The sequence below is a fragment of the Tribolium madens genome, unplaced genomic scaffold, assembly GCF_015345945.1.
Source record: "Tribolium madens isolate multiple individuals breed KSU strain unplaced genomic scaffold, Tmad_KSU_1.1 Scaffold_19;HRSCAF=116;Tcas5.2_LG9, whole genome shotgun sequence".
Classification (NCBI taxonomy): Eukaryota; Metazoa; Arthropoda; class Insecta; order Coleoptera; family Tenebrionidae; genus Tribolium; species Tribolium madens.
Window position 1 is genome coordinate 12,377,857 of NW_025400983.1, and position 18,219 is coordinate 12,396,075.

General features: G+C 33.5%; 3 protein-coding genes across 3 annotated transcripts; 2 read left to right on the top strand and 1 right to left on the bottom strand.

Annotated features, from left to right (window-relative positions):
• Positions 1 to 275: 275 nt before the first annotated feature.
• On the top strand, positions 276 to 6,958 carry LOC123015503 (kelch domain-containing protein 10 homolog). The gene is made up of 4 exons (XM_044415263.1): positions 276 to 808; positions 858 to 1,069; positions 6,145 to 6,371; positions 6,423 to 6,958. The coding sequence occupies exons 1-4, from the start codon at positions 407 to 409 to the stop codon at positions 6,869 to 6,871; spliced, it is 1,290 nt and encodes a 429-aa protein (XP_044271198.1). The 5' UTR covers positions 276 to 406; the 3' UTR covers positions 6,872 to 6,958.
• A 9-nt stretch (positions 6,959 to 6,967) lies between these two features.
• LOC123010934 lies at positions 6,968 to 10,474 on the bottom strand. The gene is made up of 6 exons (XM_044408132.1): positions 10,103 to 10,474; positions 9,820 to 10,052; positions 8,526 to 9,711; positions 8,322 to 8,475; positions 7,958 to 8,272; positions 6,968 to 7,110 (listed from the first exon to the last, which is right to left on the bottom strand). The coding sequence occupies exons 1-6, from the start codon at positions 10,301 to 10,303 to the stop codon at positions 6,968 to 6,970; spliced, it is 2,232 nt and encodes a 743-aa protein (XP_044264067.1). The 5' UTR covers positions 10,304 to 10,474.
• A 2,332-nt stretch (positions 10,475 to 12,806) lies between these two features.
• On the top strand, positions 12,807 to 17,830 carry LOC123015435 (glycine dehydrogenase (decarboxylating), mitochondrial). The gene is made up of 5 exons (XM_044415156.1): positions 12,807 to 13,009; positions 13,064 to 13,142; positions 13,236 to 13,760; positions 13,816 to 14,204; positions 15,819 to 17,830. Exons 1-5 carry the CDS (start codon positions 12,827 to 12,829, stop codon positions 17,604 to 17,606), a joined length of 2,964 nt encoding a protein of 987 aa, XP_044271091.1. The 5' UTR covers positions 12,807 to 12,826; the 3' UTR covers positions 17,607 to 17,830.
• The last annotated feature ends 389 nt before the right edge of the window (positions 17,831 to 18,219 follow it).

Here is an 18,219-nt window from a genome sequence, read left to right on the forward strand (position 1 = left end):
ATCAAACCCCCCTTCCCCACATTTAAGTTGGCTTATGCCATCTTTGGAAATTTTTAGATTAACAGAAAAATGTTGAGAGCCTCTGATAATCAAAAATCTAACAAATAAGAGAAATTTTACTTACATTTGTTGATTTTATAGTCGTTTCTAATGTGATTAATTAAATTTTTGTTAATTAAAAACAAGTTGAATTTTTTTGGATAGTGTTTAGTACTCGATGGTTTGGAACCCCTGCTTCAATGTGACTTGTTTTCTGTCATATTACGTCACCGATTCATCGAAACGTCAAACCAGCTGTGGTTGTGGAGGTAACCTTCAACTTCGTTGTGAAAGAATTGAGTCCTTTCAAAATGGTTTTATTTACGTGTAAATCTCCGCGCAGTGCGTACGATAATGTTTGTTCCAAATGTATTCGAAAACTCTCTATCAAATTCTAAAGAATCTCATCGATTTTTTTTCAACAATGACTAACACAACCACCAATTCGAACCCTGCCTCACCCTACATCTTCAAGCCTTTCCGGTACGAAGAAATCAAACCGAATCAAAAGAGCAGAGTGCCTTATCCTCGGAGTGGCCATCGCATCGGGGCCGATTCTGCCAACTTCTACTCTTTCGGGGGCTACAACCCCTTGATAGGGAGTGACGAAACAATAAGCGACGAGATTTGGGTGCAATCGTACCCACTTTTTCAAGAGTTGTGGCGATTTAATTTTGCCAGGAAAGAGTGGACGAGGTATTCGAACAGCCACACATTACCGCTGGAACTAGCGTCAAATGCTTTAGTCCTTCATAAAAATGTCTTGATGGTAAAACAGACTCGAATTGTTTTGACAAGGTATCCAAGTTGTGTTTTAGGTTTATGGGGGCACCGGATCTCCTTTTGGTTTCAGATGTAGCAACCAATTATTTGTGTGTCGCGTTAATGACAGTGAGGGGCTTATGGACGAGGTCCATACGACGGGGCAGTTGCCTTTACCCGCCTATGGACAAGCTTTGATTTACCATAATGATTACCTCTACACCATTGGGGGAACCACAGGAGTTCAATACACATGTGATATTCACAGGTGAGTATTTGCTTCTTGCTTAATTTAAAAGTGAACGAAGACGCATCAGTTGTGTAATTTTATTCGAGTCAAGGTTGGAAAGATTGGTCAAACATTCATTTCAAGGTTGGGAGAGAAAGTGGTTCACTGTTTTTGTCTGAAAGTAAAATTACATAATGTTAAACATTTGAATTAAAACCGTGTAACCTTGTCTAAAATTTAAAAAAATGTATCATGCTTGATGGGATCATTAAATTGTAATTAGCGCTTTGTCTCATCCGACGATGATATGTAATTGAGGTAATTACAGCCATTTAAGAAGATATAACTCGTAAATGGTTTATAATGCACACTAATTATTAGATTATAGATGATAAAAAAAGCACAAAGCGAAATAAAATAGAGTTGTACTCCTAATTGACTGAGATCTTTTAATTTATTCACAACCACTACAGTATAATATGCCGTCAGGAAATTTATCATTACATGTTTTGGTCGGGAAGTAATTTATACAGGATGATTCAAAATTTTCGGATCAATTCTCGAATGGCGATAGAAGACTTTCAGCTAAGCATAAAAATGAATGCACATTTTTTGATTTTTTTTCTGAGAAAAAACAACTGAATTTTCATATTATCATATAGACGCCTTAGCTCTTTTGTTTTGGTGATATTGTCGGATTTAATTTATTGTTGAATTTGCTAGTTTATTAAATGTTTTGCACACCATAAGACCCAGTGGTGATTTTTTCAACAGGTTTCTATTTAATGTTGCAATATCGGTTGTTTCCTTTAATTAAATTTAAGAATATGATCTGGACGACCAACAATTTAACCCAAAGAGCTAACCTTTGTCTCTTGAAAAAAGGCTCAAACAATTTTTGGTCATAGGAACTTTTAACTCAGTTGGATGTTTTTGTCACCACCCAAAAGATGGTCGGAGACTTTTGAATCACTCTACCAATTACCAAGATTACGACGAGCCCATCAAATATCAAAAACTCAATTTAATTATTTAAATGAATCTGAGCTCGTAATGATATACATTTTTCATCTCAATTGCAATATACTATTTTTGTTTTATGTCTTTTGTTTGTTCTAATCACTTTGTGACCTTTTTGTAATTATTCGACTTATTTGTGCCAAAGTTGAATGTTATTTCTTGTGTAATACTCACCTATTGATCGCAAAGCGAAAGTGCTTATTTAGATACAAGAAACTGCTCAGATAGTTGTTGAACTCAAATTGTATAATAGTGATGAGATTTATTGTAAAATTATTGCTAATAAAGCCAATTGTATTGTAAGTGTGAGAAATTAATGTACAGTCGGAAGCGATAAAAATGTTCACACGTTGTATAGTTTGCCACCATAAACAAACCGAGTAATGAACCTTTACAAAATGATGTAATTAATGAATAAATAGTACATAAATCTTCAAGTGCATTGGCAGTGAAAGTTTAAGGTTAGATTATTTAGAATGACATAATTGAAAACAGAATGTTTGCGTGCTAACCACAAGAGCAAATGTTTTGCGAATGACATTGAAACACAATAAATTCGATTTGATGCGATCTTTTTGTTGTTTGTGCTAGATTTTAAGCTCCTGAAATAGTTATATAACATTACTATTTTAAAATTTCACTTGACCAATACCCATAAACAGCGACATTAAATCAGAAATTTCGCACATACGTGCACTTTCACAAAACGCATAAAAATTGGACGTCAAATTTGTTTCAATTATTACGAGTTTATGATTAATCGTTTGCTCGATATGCATACTTCACTTCCTGCTGTTATATAATCAAAGTCAATTGCATTTTGTAATTGAATAATTAAAAGTGTATTTAATGCAAGTGAACTTTGCTATTTATGCAGAGAAATGTAATTAACAATTTCGTATTTTTATAAAACTTGCAAAATGAATATTTTGAAACGTGTGAACTTCTAATGGGAGTAAGCCGTGCTTTCTCATATGAAAATTTTCTTATTATCACATCGAGTGGTGAAAAAACGCTTAAAATAGAACATAAAAATGTAGATAGAGCAAAAATGGGAAAAAAGTGTTCTAGGTAGCGTAATAGTATTGGTACAACAGATTTTTTCTAAACTACAAAAAAAAATTCGGTAGGTGGTTTATTTTTTTTACACAAAAAGCATCTAAAACCTGTTATACAGTATATATCTATCTTTTTTTTTATTTTTCTGATTTTACATTTCTTTGCTAGAACTGCCATAACACTACAATATTTATGATTATGATTATTTCTGAAAGCAAATGATTTAAAAATAAAACGCTTGGTTCTACAGGGTGTTTCACGTAATTGTACGAGGCCTGTGCCTGTAAGATGCAATCAATAATACATATCCCGATAACTCGATTATAAATTTTGAAAAATTGAATAATCGTCTCTAGTTTGTTCACCCTTTTAAAAATTACAACGTTTTTAGTTAGTAAGTGATTAAGATAGATAAACTAGAATAATAATCATGCCGTCTCTTGAGAGAACAATTGATAATTGTTTCTGAAAAACTGTAGTTTATGACTATTAATGAAACAGTGATTAGTTTGACAACTACTGTCATGTGTTTCCAAAATTTAAATAGTTAGAAGTGTATTTTTTGTATCCAGTGTTTTGTGACTTTTGTACATTTGGGCGTGTACAAGGCGTAAGCCTCGTAAAGTTGTGTGAAACACCCTGTATACTATTTTGTTATAAATTTCAATCCACTGCTTTTCATAGAAGTGCGTTGTTATCATTTGTTATCATTGTTTCAGTTTTATTGGTATTATGTTTTATCTAGTTTATAACTATTTTTATTATTTTGTTGCGTAAAATTATTACGTTCTTTCCCATTTTCTTTCTTCTCTGTTTCATAAAAATAGCTTTGTTTGAACTTTTTAATTATTTAGTTATTTAATACATCCATTTGATAAATTTTTAGTTCATTTTTGTTCCTGTTATCCTATATGTGTATTGTCTAGCTGCAATGGTTATTAATGTTATTGTTCTAATAGTAGTTAATTCAAGGATCGCAACATTAATGAAATAGACGTTTGCTTTAAGACTTCTACCATGTATATATAGACAAATTTGGCAAAACCATTGAAAGTTATCTTCTGTGAACCATCAAGTAAAACCGATTAATACCGTGCGATCAAATAAAAAATAAATTAGAGTAGGCGTCGATTAAATTCTACAGTTGGCAACACATTGGCTGGGAATCTGGACAGGAAATGTTCCACACAAACTGAAGGTGAAAATGACCATTCACCGTTTTCCTCTTGTACAGCGATAAAATTTTTCTGCTCTAAAGTGAACATTATTTCACTTAAAAGGAATAAAACGCATTGTATATATATTGTAATGAAAATGGTGGTACACTAACTATTATTTGCACCACAATTTGAATGGAACGCAGTATAAATTCACAAGAATGTACATACAAATACTATTTGCTATAAGTTTATACAGTGCGATCAAAAAGTCTTTCTATCAAGTAGGCGTACTAGTTGAGGACGTATGTCGCTTGGAAGTTAGTATGTCAGCTAGATGTCAAAAAATTATTTTATAAAAATTAAAATTTTGATCTAAACAAATTGAATTACTGTATGAAACGTCTTAAAACACCCTAATGATGTAGGATGTAGATGTAGTTGGAGTTTATTCATGCAAATCGTTCACCACACAGTTTACAAAAAAAATATTTTGACATTTCTCATTTATCATTGTGAGATTTTTATCTTCCACAGAAACACGTTTTCAATTTCTAGGGTTGCTTGTTAAATAAACTTTTTGATCGTACTGTATAATTGAGTTTATTTACAGATACCAAGCGTTTAATTAAATTTTAAAGCAATATGGTTCGAGATCTTGAAACTATGTGGACAACATTAAATAATGTTAACATAAGACTAAGATTTTTGTACCAGAATCAAGCTATTTTGATTACAAATTTAATTAAACTCAGAAGCGTCAAAAGTTATTAGGTAAATGCGTGTAATCTGACAAAACGTACCTACTTCGCTGTATACTTCTGTAATCGTGATAATCGCAATAGAACAGTCACTAAATAATTACAGTATTACACCACACTATACCTCTTCTGTCTTCAACGACAAAATGCTTTAGTGGCAAAGAATTTTTCTTTGTACCGATGGCGATGGTTCCGAGTCAAAGAAGCAATTTAAACCTAAACCCTTCAAGGTAGAGATAGGATGTCCGGAGTTGTTTAAAGGGAATTTAATTTTCTACAACCTTCTTTTTTCCACTACTTTTCTATCTTTAATCGTATTTGCAGCGTTTAAAAAAGTTAAAAACATGAGGAATAGCAAAAATATGTGTTTTTTTTAATTATTGTTTTCAGCAAGATTTTTGCTATAACTTCATTAATGTGAAGGATTTAATGTCCTATCTGCCCATATTTTTTTTTGTTTTGTCATCATCTTCACTTAAATAAAGCACCAATGGATTGACTTGTTTTTATTTTTAAAGTGAACATAAGGCTAACTTCGGCAATATAAAAAACTCATTGTATGTATCTACTATTTCCTGTAGAGCACAGTTTGATAGTTTTTCTCTCGACTGTACAAAAATGGATTTTTTCTGTAAACAGAGCATTCAAGGAAAATTATTTTATATAATTTTGTAATTAACTAATTTATTTAATTAATTGAAAAGTTCAGCGAACGATGAACCAACGGCAATAAATTTTTAATTAATTTATCTATGTAGAAAGTGACATTTAAATACAATTGCAACATCTTGATACACTTTTGTAAAGTCGTATTGCACTAGACTGATGAAGAAAGAGGGATAGGAAATCGTTTGACAAATAATTTGAAGCGAGTAGTTACTACTGTAATTAACCAGAAATGCAGACTTTGTTAAGAAATTTCAGGATTCATTTCATACTTGCAACACTGCAGTTTTAAGGAGTGGCTCTCATTTACAAATACTCGCGTATTTCGAATGGTGAAATTAATACAGCACCAATTTTATTAATACCCTGGGGGTGTTTAAACCGCTGTATTATATAACATAGAAATTGTAAGATTTCATTAAACAAAAATTAATATTTCGCAACATTCTAGGTTAAATCTGAAAACTCTAGTCTGGGAAAGCGTCTACATTTGCCGCGGAATAGGCGAATACGAACCTACAGGCCGGTACCGTCATGAAGTCGGTTTCGACAAACGTAACATTTACGTTTTGGGAGGAGGAACGGCCTTACTCGCTTTCGATTTCATGACGATTCCCGTTTTTAATTTAGAGAAACAAATCTGGTATCCTCAGAAATCTGTCAGGGATACAAGATACGGTAGGTGGCTGTGATTTAAAAGTATAATTTTTTTAGAAAAATGATTGGTAGGTATACCACAACCGCGACGTTGCCACGGAGCCGTCCAAATCACCACGGAAAATGGTAATCAGGTGTTCATCGCGGGCGGCCACGACGGCGAGAATGTGTTTGATGATCTCTGGAGGTTGGATTTGCAAACGTTTCAATGGACTTATTTCGACAAGTGTCGGTTGCCGTTTCCTATATATTTTCACGCGGCAGCGGCGTCGCCCGAAGGCAGACTGTATATCTTCGGCGGCATTTGCAGTAGCAACGATAATGATGTTAGAAGAAGTAATTGTATGTACTCGACGTGGCTGTGTATTCCTAAACTAAGTGAAATCTGTTGGGAAGCCGTACTGCACTATAGTCCCCATATTGTTAAGTGTAAGAGCGAGGATTTGATTAATATAGGATTACCGAGACATTTTGTGCAAAGGTTGGGTAATAGTAATCCACCGATTAAAAGAGAACAATAAACGACTACTCATTTATTAGAGTTTCCTAAGAGGAAAGGGAACTTTATTTATTTAAATTCTCGATGATTAAAATGTTTAATAAGAAAAGAGTTTTATTTACAATTTTCCACAACATAAGGAAGTAGAAAAGAGGTTTCTCTTCTTTATAACGCGAAGTTCGAGCCATTGTTCCTGATTAGGGACGTACATCTCGGCCGGCATTTGCTCATTTTTCTCGGCAGGAGGCGAATTTGTGGGCTCTAAAATCACACCATATCACGTTCAATTAGGTTTATAATTAACAGTTATTATGAAAACAGTGACTTTTTAGTGATAACTTTGGCAATTACTAAACAATATTATTTACGCATTAATATTAGTGAACGCTATTTGTCATTTTTGAAAAATGAAGAAAGAGAAAAAAAAAGAAAGAACAGAGATCAAAATGACAGGAAACTCGTAGTACACGATTTGTACAAATAAACACCAACATCTCATTTTCGGATGATTTGAGAGGTTTCATAGAATAATTCAACTTGCTTAGATCAATATTTTAATTTTTGTAAAATATTTTTTTTACATCTAGGAATTTTTATACGTCCTCAACTAGTACGCCTACTTGATAGAAGGACCTATAATTTTCAGGATGTCTCTGGTTCCTTATAAAAATTTTAGAATTTATACACAAGTCTTTTTTTTTTTTCATTGAATATAATGCCTCCGCAGACAACAGAAGTGATAAGAGCTCGCAATGTCACAAAACTAGAAGAAGATTAGTCGATGCAGTTGCATGAGAATTTCACCTGAGATTTCTGTTTTTAAAATTAATCGTCGTTGGGAACTGAACGCTACTTTAGCAAGAAAAATTGTGTTTGGTCGTAAATTAATATTTGAAGTTGTGCTATTAAGTTCAAAATACATGTGATATCTTTCGTTTAGTTTAATGTTACAAAGTAACTGTTAAAAAAAACCCGTTTACTTTAACAAAAAATTGCCAAAAACGAGCACAGCAGTTGTACGCTTTTTTTTTAATACAAGTGTATATCAGGAGTGTTGTAAAAATTTCGCATCATTACGATATTCTGTTGTTCGCTTTGTAGTACGTACTTATTTTCTTGTTTTTATCCACCATTTTAATTTGTTCTCCCGGACATCGCAGTAACAACCTCCCAACTCCTTCGCACCGTCTCAGTACTTCATTTTTGATCATTTTTTTCCTCATAGACTGACTCATAACCGAACAATTCATCAACCAAGTTTCAATATAACCAAAATCGCAAAGCAGTTGACAAGCGCCAAATTGCGAAAACTTGATTTTATTCATATAAATGTGATCAAGCCATGCTTCGCACATAATTTGTAAAATCATGTTACTAATCACATGATCGTCTGTTGCAATTAGGATTGGTGTTAGAATTCGGTCTACAATCAAATTTGCATCACAAGCAACATTTTCTTAGGGGGAAAATACCTAAATATTTATCAACATAAGGGCTCGGCTTTTCCGGTGCTTGAATCGCAACCCTTTTCCAGTAGGAATTTTCCGGAAAAATCATCTGTAGGTTGGCCAAACTGATGGTCCTGCAAACACTGGCCAAGCCTTTGACACACTCATTTGGAGTTTCCTATAATTGTTATTTTACAAGAATACAAATTATGCATAAGTCGGACGAACCTTCATTTTTTTTATGTTCTCATTGACTTCTGAGACCAGTTTGGCCCTCATCAAGGCACAAACTTGGACATGGACCCCCAGACCCCCCTTCTCAATGTCATTTCCATGATCGGCCAGCCTCAATCCACTCAACTGCCCCAAACAGCTCACGATATCCGTGTGAGTGATCATAAAGAAAGCATCAACATTCCAATTATTTGCAATTTTTTTAGTCTCACTCGCGGCCCAAAGCCTGGTTGTATGAACCGAGTGATCCAAGCGATGCAAAACGGGAATTTGCTCAACCAAAGACAACTCTTCTAATGGTGCTCCAATGATCCAATCAGGGGTAACCTCGCACTGGTTCACCAAAGTAACCAAATCTTGTAACACAGAGCAAAAGAGTTTGCCTGTGTCAGGATTCCCCATGGATTTGGATGCGACTAGAGCCAACCGGAAATGCTGATCCCATGACGTCAGAGTCACGTGGACACCCAAAGCGTCTGCAAGACTCGTCAATGCGGATAAAACAACCCTTGGGACGTCAGCAATGGGGATAAACTGGATGATCCACTCGCGTAAATGTTGGCTACTGTGAGGGGGGCGCGCACTCAGCGGGCTCGAAGCCCACCACAAAATTATATGTTCAAGGAAATTGCCAACCTCCCCCCACAAAATTTGTTCATAATAATCCAAGACTTTCTCCCGAGCTTTAGACTTGATTTTACTCCCGCCTGTACTTTTCGATTTTTTCACCCCGTCACTCCCTAACATGGAAGGGGATATTTTCAAAATCATGTCTAGTAAATCCAAAACGTTTTTTTCTTCATATGAAATCAGTTCCTCGATGCTTAGAAAATTCTCATTGTCATTTTCGAAGTTTGTTATTTTTGTTTTTGTTGGTGTTTCCGGGTCTGGGGGTGACATATGCTTGGTTAAAGCTCGATAAATTTCAAAACTCGAGTTATCTGAACTGTTATCATCATCACTGTTGTCATAAGACTTGTAAGTAGCAAGTAAACAATCGATTAATTTGTGACAGCAGAGTTCGGCTCTATTGTTTGCAATTATTTGAAGAAGACGTGTCACTGATATTTTTCGAAGAGGGAAGAAGAGATAAGGACACGTGTTATTACAAATACTGGTGTTTTTCTTTAGTCCGTATTTAGCGTCGAGCGAAAATAAATTATTATAAGCGGTTGAGATTCTAGAAATTGTAATACTTAGTTATAGTCCACCAATCACTCAACTGTGATTGGTCACTAGGACTATAGCAAACGGCCAATTAAAATTGACTATTTGCATGAATTGTTACCTTAATGTTAAAGTTAAGAAGATTTCGCCGTAGTAAATGAATAAATATGTAATTTCGTTGATAAGCTCTTGTATAAGATAGCAAATTTTTAATTTAACTTTCCATAGAATTTCCTTCCACAATTTTACTCTTTTCATAGTAATTAAGAAAGCGCTTTCAAAGTTAAATTTCTGAAATAATTGATTGTAATGTTCGACCATACCATCCATTGTTGAATGAATATTTTCTAATTCCTACAACCAAACTTAATTACAAATTATTTTCTCGATGAGATTTTAATTACTTGGATATTTAACTCGTTTTGCATACAATTATGGTGAATTTTTGAACTAGATTTTTTCTTCAGATTTTCCAAAAGGACACAAATGCGAAGTAACAAATTTGTCGATGTTTTTTTCAAATTTTTGCAGTCCTGGAAAATGTCTTCAGATTCTTTAACATCTAATGGCAACCATTTTGTAACAGTTTGTATAGTTCTCGACATCAGAGAAAATTAGAAAGTTTGGAAAATCAATACTAATTTACACAATACGTACCACGAACTAAACTTACACAATTTTATTAATAAATTTAATTAGTGGGGACATAATTAATCTAAATATAATTGATTTTTGTTTATTATTTTGTTTTGATTTGCAAACACGCAAAATCATGTTTTACGACCTGTATGCAAATTTATTTAGGCACTAAAGAAGAAATATATTGCACCCACAAGAAATAGGTTGCTATGGCTACTGATACAAATAAATATCGTTGCTAGGGATTGTAGAAACTGCTTATTGACTTTATTTATTTTTTCACAGAATTATTTTTTAGTTTACTTTAAAATAAAAACACATTTGTCATTATTTCACAAAATAAAGGGATTAGTGTGAACACTTGTATATTTAAATTCAATTTCAATAGCCCGTTGAATTTCGCGCAACCCCTAACTAACTTATGGGGGTCACAGAGTAACTCCGATTAAAATGTACTCACGTGGTGCGCACGTCGACCAAAAATGAATAAAATTGGCTAACTGGAACCAATAGTGATGCAACCAGCTAAATTTAAAATATATGAGCAAATGATAAACAATTAGCAATTTTGAGTGGTTTAAGTTGTTTAATGATTTTAATTATTCTAACAACGAATGAGTTGAACTAGAATGGAGAGCAAATGATTTTAAATGCATGTAAAATTTTGAGTTTAGAGAGATTTCAAAATTTAAATAATCTAAAAGCCAACAGTTGGTAAGAAATTAAGGTTAGATTAAAAGTATTTCTCTTATGGCGTTTCCAATGTAAAAGAATTGCGGACATAATTAAGTTATTTGAAATGATATCAACGTCGTTTCAAAAAAAAAATCTAGTACTTACCATATTATGGCTACTTAAATAAACACCTTTTCGGGCTAAAACACTTATAAAGACACCAAGGCTTCGAACTGAAAAAAATCTTCGGCCAATCGATAGAAATTTTTATTTGAAACAGCTTGGACCTGACCTGACCTGAAAATAAGGACAAGAGAAAAAAGAGCGATAGATTATAATAGAGAAGCCACTCAAAGGAAACAGATTAAAATCAAAGTACTTTAGGAAATTGTACCTAATGATAAAACTCCTCTAAATAGAAGAATAAGCAGTAATTTATTGATGAAAAACACTAAAGAAATAGGTAGTTCTTCTGGACAATGATGAAGAAAGCCCAGTAGACATGCAGAAAATGTTGAGGTAAAATGTAACAGTTGCATGTTGAGTAAGAACTGTCATATTACACCAACCAAGAGACTTTTTGAAAATGCTTTTATGAAACTAAGATGAGGAATCAAACGTGAACATTACGGAAAATAAAGAATATAATCAACACATTACTGAGACATTTTTGTTTTTGTTAAAGTTTTACTTGTAATATAGATTAAAATTTTTTAAAATAAATATGTGTTTGTGTTTTAAGTTCTGTTTGCATTATTTCTTTCTTCACCTTACATCAGTACCTATTTAATAGCAAAAGCTTTAATAGAACTGACAGATAATTACGACAGTCAGAGTAATTAGATTAGACGGTAAAATTACATTTTTTTTCTAGTGTACAAAATAAACTCTTCAACAATAAATTGAAGTGGATATTAACTATTTTTCAAAAATTTGCATTTAAAATGTACTACTCCTAGGTTAAAAGAGTAGCAATACCTACTGACAATTGACATGATTTCGAAAGTTCGTTTTGCGTTTTGTTTTATACTCCTATTATTTTTTATTTTTATATTATTTTGTATGTCCTTTTTTCTTTAACGATAAGATGCAGGGTTGTAGATATAATACATCAAAAGCCATATCTCAAGATTTTATCAATAATTGTAATTGTAGTAATTTGTTAATGAGTCATCCAAATAGAGTAAGATACCTAATAAGAGACAGGGGTGATCCTACACCATACTAGGTTTAGGAACGGTGAAAATTTTAGAATTTACCTTCAGTTTTAACGGAATGAATTGAAATTTATTTATTGCAACTGTTTTTTATTTAATATCCACTGAATAAAAAATTAAGAGTATTCTCTAATATCTATTTTAATATATCCACTTCAATTGTTGAGTAGTTTAAAATAAATGATGTTGTTTATTTATGTGTATTTCCATTAGGTGATCACTGATTATACCAGTGAATCTGCTTCTTCGAAACAATTGTTTTTAGTTATTATTACAGAAGTAATTAATGTCTTGTGGTCTTTTTGTTCATACATCTTGTATAGCAAAATAAGACTAAAATTACTAATCTTTTAAAACGTCGCTTAAATCCTAAAATATAAAAAAAACTAAAACAGATTTTCTGATTTAAAGTAATGATTCTGTAACAGCTTTAGAATGCAAACATGATTTATCATACAAATTACCCCACAATTTACATAAAAATTTATCTTATTCTTATCATATTTTTGCGACCCCTGACCTCATTCATTTATATTGACAATGTGAAGTCGAAAATAATTAGTTCATTCGAGATCGATTACCTATTAATAACTAAAAATGTACAAAATAGTAGTCCGTACTCGACCTATTTTTCCCAAACTTAAAAATTTGCGATTTCTAAGTGCTGGTGCTCCAAAACCTGACGGTCCTTTATTTCCCCACAAAGATGAGTTTCCCAGCCGACACATCGGGCCTCGGGACAGCGATATTATACAAATGTTGGATTCGCTCGGCTTTAAGGTAAAATTAATCAATTACTTACAATAATGTTTAATCAATTAATCAAAATTTAAGAGTTTAGATGAGCTGACTGGTAAGGCCGTTCCACAAAATATTCGCTTGAATCGACAATTAGACATTGAAGAACCCGTAGGTATGGAATTATTTCGTCCAAGTCAAATGTCATGACTCATGAGATAACAAACTACAGGGGGTCTTTGGTAGTAACAATTTATCTTGTTTTCAGGCGAATATGAGCTGATAAATCGAATAAGAAAAATAGCGGAAAGAAATCAAATTTGGAGGTCATACATAGGTATGGGATACCACAATTGTTGTGTGCCTCATACCATTATGCGAAATATTTTTGAAAATCCTGGTTGGACCACTCAGTATACTCCTTACCAACCGGAGGTGTCCCAAGGGAGACTTGAAGGACTTCTTAACTACCAGACAATGGTCTCCGATCTTACAGGATTAGATGTGGCTAATGCTTCACTTTTGGATGAAGGCACTGCAGCTGCTGAAGCTCTTTCGCTTTGTTATCGACATAATAAAAGAAGAAAAATGTTGCTTTCTGATAAGTTACATCCCCAAACAATTTCAGTTGTAGAAACAAGGTTATCATCTTTGGGGCTACAAGTTGAAGTTGTTGACGTTTTTGAAGCAGATTTCTCTAACAGAGATGTTGCTGGGGTACTCTTCCAATATCCAGACACTGATGGAAATATACTAGACTTTAGCTCTGTCGCGGAAGCTGCTCATTCGCACGGTACCATACAAAATAGAAAAAGTAACAAGTTGATTTTGATTTTTATTATATTTAGGTACTCTAGTGTGTTGTGCCACCGACTTGCTCGCTTTAACACTTCTTCGACCACCGAGTGAATTTGGTGCCGATGTTGCTGTCGGTACTTCCCAAAGATTAGGAGTACCACTGGGTTATGGTGGGCCTCATGCTGGGTTTTTTGCTTGTAATCAATCTTTAGTACGACTCATGCCAGGCAGGATGATTGGAGTAACTCGAGATGCTGCAGGCCGAGACGGTTATCGCTTGGCATTACAAACACGTGAACAACACATCAGGAGGGATAAAGCTACAAGTAATATATGTACCGCTCAAGCGTTACTAGCTAATATGTCGGCCATGTTTGCGGTTTACCATGGGCCACAAGGGCTCAAAGATATTGGTACTAAAATTCACAACCTGACTTTGGTGAGTAATTTTTTTTTATTACTGTAGTAAAACCTCAATTATCCGGATACCGGTTCAGACTTTGCACATAATCCAGTCAATGGAAGCTCAGAAAGAAATTATACAGGGCATAACGGAATGATGGGGACAAAGGGTAACTTGAGATTCTTCAGTTTAAAATAAACCCGATTTAACCCAACTTACCTCTATACCAACTTGTAGTTAGAAGGCGCCAAAATTTAAAAATTATTTTCCTTTTTCTTTAATAACTTTTTAATGGATTAATTGATGTTTATGAAATTTGGTACAGACAATATGATGATATCAAAACCACATTTTTTGGTGCAATTTCTTTTATTTTATTATTATGGTGAAATACTTACTTGACACATTTAAATTATTAATTTAAGCAAAACAAATCATTATTTCATTAGCGTCTTCGAACTTTTAAACGATGATGCAATTTGATATAAAAGTAAGTTGGGTTAAATAACTTTAATTTGACCTGGGAAATCTAAGTTTACTTTTTGTTCCCATCTTTTTGTTACACCCTGTATATAGAATATATTGTCGAAGTTATTATACAGCGTATAAAAAAAATTGTAAAACATTTAAGGAGGTATAGTAATATGGACCAAAATAAACAAATAAGTGTTAATAATCGGTGGGTCCGCAAAGTAACGGTTTCGGAGATATCGAATGTGAAAAATTTTTAGAATTTTCACTAGAATCTTTTCTTTTTTGTTTGAACAGACTGCAAATAAATGTTTAAAAAAAAAACGAATAATTTTCGATATCTCCAAAACCGTTACTTTGCGGACCCATGTTCATTAAGACTTTTTTGTTTGTTTTATTACCTCCTGAAATATTTTACAATCTTTTTTTAGCACCCTGTATTATATGGTGCAAACTTAAAGTCGAGTTTAAAACTTATAAAATTTTCTACAAGACTGTTTTTTCAGTTTTTTTGTATCTTAAATAATTTTTGGGATAATTGCTTGCAAATATTGCATTAAAAAAAAACATAGATGAAGGAAGTACCTAATTTTTGTCTTTCCAAGGGGCAAAACTTTTTTTCTTTTAAAAACACCCATAATTATTAACTATAATGTGCCTGTAAATAATAATTATCGATTTCTGTCTGTAAAGAGCAATGTTACATACACAAAAATGGTCTGGTAACTATGGCATAACCTTATTGAAAAGTCAATTTTACAATATCGATAATTATGTCATTTTTACTGACATATCGATATTGTAAAATTGTAAACTTGCTCGGATTTCAAACTGGCATCTGCAGCTGTCATTACATCCTAGAATTTTTGGATTTAATTTGTTTCAATTTTTGGATTTAATTTGTTCCAATTTTTGGCTTATTCGACAGAAACCGATAAAATCTTGAACAAACCTCGGATGTAATAATGTCATAACAGCCTTAGATGTCTTAAAATCTTCGCTCGGATTTCAAACTGACATCTGCAGCTGTTATGACATTCAATACATCCTACGTATGTTAATAACTACACAAAATAATAATTATTCAATCAACCTTTTGCATAAATGCACTTTCTTGCAATTGACTATTAGTCAGATAGTGAGGTTGCATTGTATACTATTTTGTAAATTTGTTTACAGGTATTAAGTCACGGTTTGCGACAAGACGGTAATAACTTGACGAATGAGCTCTTCTTTGACACTATTCGAATCGAGCCAAAGCTGTCAGTGGAAGAGATCCAACGTAAAGCTAATGCGAAAAAAATTAACTTGAGATACTTTGACGATGGATCTGTTGGAGTTTCACTTGACGAAACTGTTACTTTTGAAGATGTTAATGATCTTTTTGAAATATTTGGCAGTTCGCATAAAATTGAAGATTTGCTTAATAACCCAATGGTTCGTGAACATTCGATAACCAAAAGTGAATATAAAAGAACTTCTCCATTTTTAACACATCCAGTATTTAATTCACATCATTCTGAAACAAGAATCGTCCGTTACATGAAAATTCTTGAAAATAAAGACATTTCTTTGGTCCATTCAATGATTCCGTTAGGTTCCTGTACAATGAAACTGAATTCTACAACAGAAATGATGCCTTGCTCTTTTAAACACTTTACCGATATCCACCCATTCGCTCCTCTGGATCAAAGTTTGGGCTACCACCAGTTATTTGCGGAGCTTGAGAAAGACCTTTGTGCTATTACAGGATACGATAAGATTAGCTTCCAGCCTAATAGTGGAGCGCAAGGAGAATATGCAGGATTGAGGGCTATTCAGTGCTACCATGATGCCCGAGGTGATAAAAACAGAGACGTTTGTTTAATTCCTGTAAGTGCTCATGGAACTAATCCAGCAAGTGCTCAAATGGCTGGTATGCGGATTGAACCAGTCAGAGTGAAGCATGACGGCTCAATCGATGTTGAGGATCTTAAAGCAAAAGCAGAAAAGTTTAATAATCGTCTCTCATGCATGATGATCACTTATCCTTCCACCAATGGTGTTTTTGAAGAAACAGTGGCTGATGTCTGCGATATTATTCATAAAAATGGCGGTCAGGTTTATCTAGATGGTGCCAACATGAACGCACAAGTTGGTTTATGCAGACCTGGCGATTATGGAGGTGACGTTTCTCATTTGAATTTGCATAAAACTTTTTGCATACCTCACGGAGGTGGTGGTCCTGGCATGGGACCGATCGGGGTCAAGTCACATCTAGCACCATTTTTGCCAGGTCACCCCGTAGTCAATCCTTTAGGGGAAGATTCACCCACTTACGGTGTTGTTAGTGCTGCACCGTTTGGTTCTTCAGCGATTCTTCCCATTTCTTGGGCTTACATTAAAATGATGGGGGCTCGAGGCTTAAGAAAAGCCACTCAAGTTGCCATTTTAAATGCCAATTATATGTCGAAAGTATTAGAACAACATTACACAACTTTGTTTAAAAGTCCAACTTCGAATTTGGTCGCTCATGAATTCATTATTGATACAAGAGAGTTTAAAAAGACTGCTAACATTGAAGCTGCTGATATTGCAAAAAGACTGATGGATTATGGGTTTCACGCACCTACAATGTCGTGGCCTGTTGCTGGTACTTTGATGATTGAACCGACGGAATCAGAAGACAAACAAGAATTGGATCGATTTTGCGATGCTCTTATTTCGATTAGACACGAAATTAAAGAAATTGAGGATGGAGTGATGGATATAAGAGTGAATCCATTGAAGATGGCGCCTCATACACAGGAACAAGTTATTAACAGTTCTTGGGAAAGACCATATACAAGAGAACAGGCAGCTTTTCCCGCACCGTTTGTGAGACCAGAAGTTAAAGTATGGCCGACTGTTGCAAGAATTGACGATATTTATGGTGATAAACATCTCGTATGTACGTGCCCACCCATTTTAGACGAATACAATTACTAGACAAAAATAAAAATGTACCTATTTATTAAGTCAACTCTATAAAAGTTTCTAATTTCATGTGCTCAAATCTTTAGAAAGAATCTGGCACAGCACAGATCAATCTAGTCATCAAATTTTTGTTTGCTCTTAAAATTTTTACAATCGTTGTTCTAATAATAAGAAATTTGAGTGCAGTTTTTTCTCTATTATAATCACAATAATAATAAAACAATACAAAGTTGTTTTGTCGTTTTTTATATAATCCCACTTTTGAAAGAACTTAAACACATTGAATATTTTAGTTGTTGTTGATAATGATAAACAACTAAAAGCAAATTTAACATTGGCGACATTTATAGTCTTTGTCTATAATACTTACTATGACCATACCACTGAGCAGACAACTACATTTACCTAATTGATAAATTTCGAGCCACAAAATTCAATTCACGCAAAAGGGAACTGTAAACTGTTCTCTAAAAATTTTTGTACCGTGAAAAACTGTAAAGGTAGGTAAGTAAAATTTTGCATATTGTTTGTTAATGTCATTTTTATTTAAATGACTTATCTTGTTATAAACGGTGTCAAATACTCAGATAAAATTGCCACTGTTTATTTTTAATTTTTTTTATTC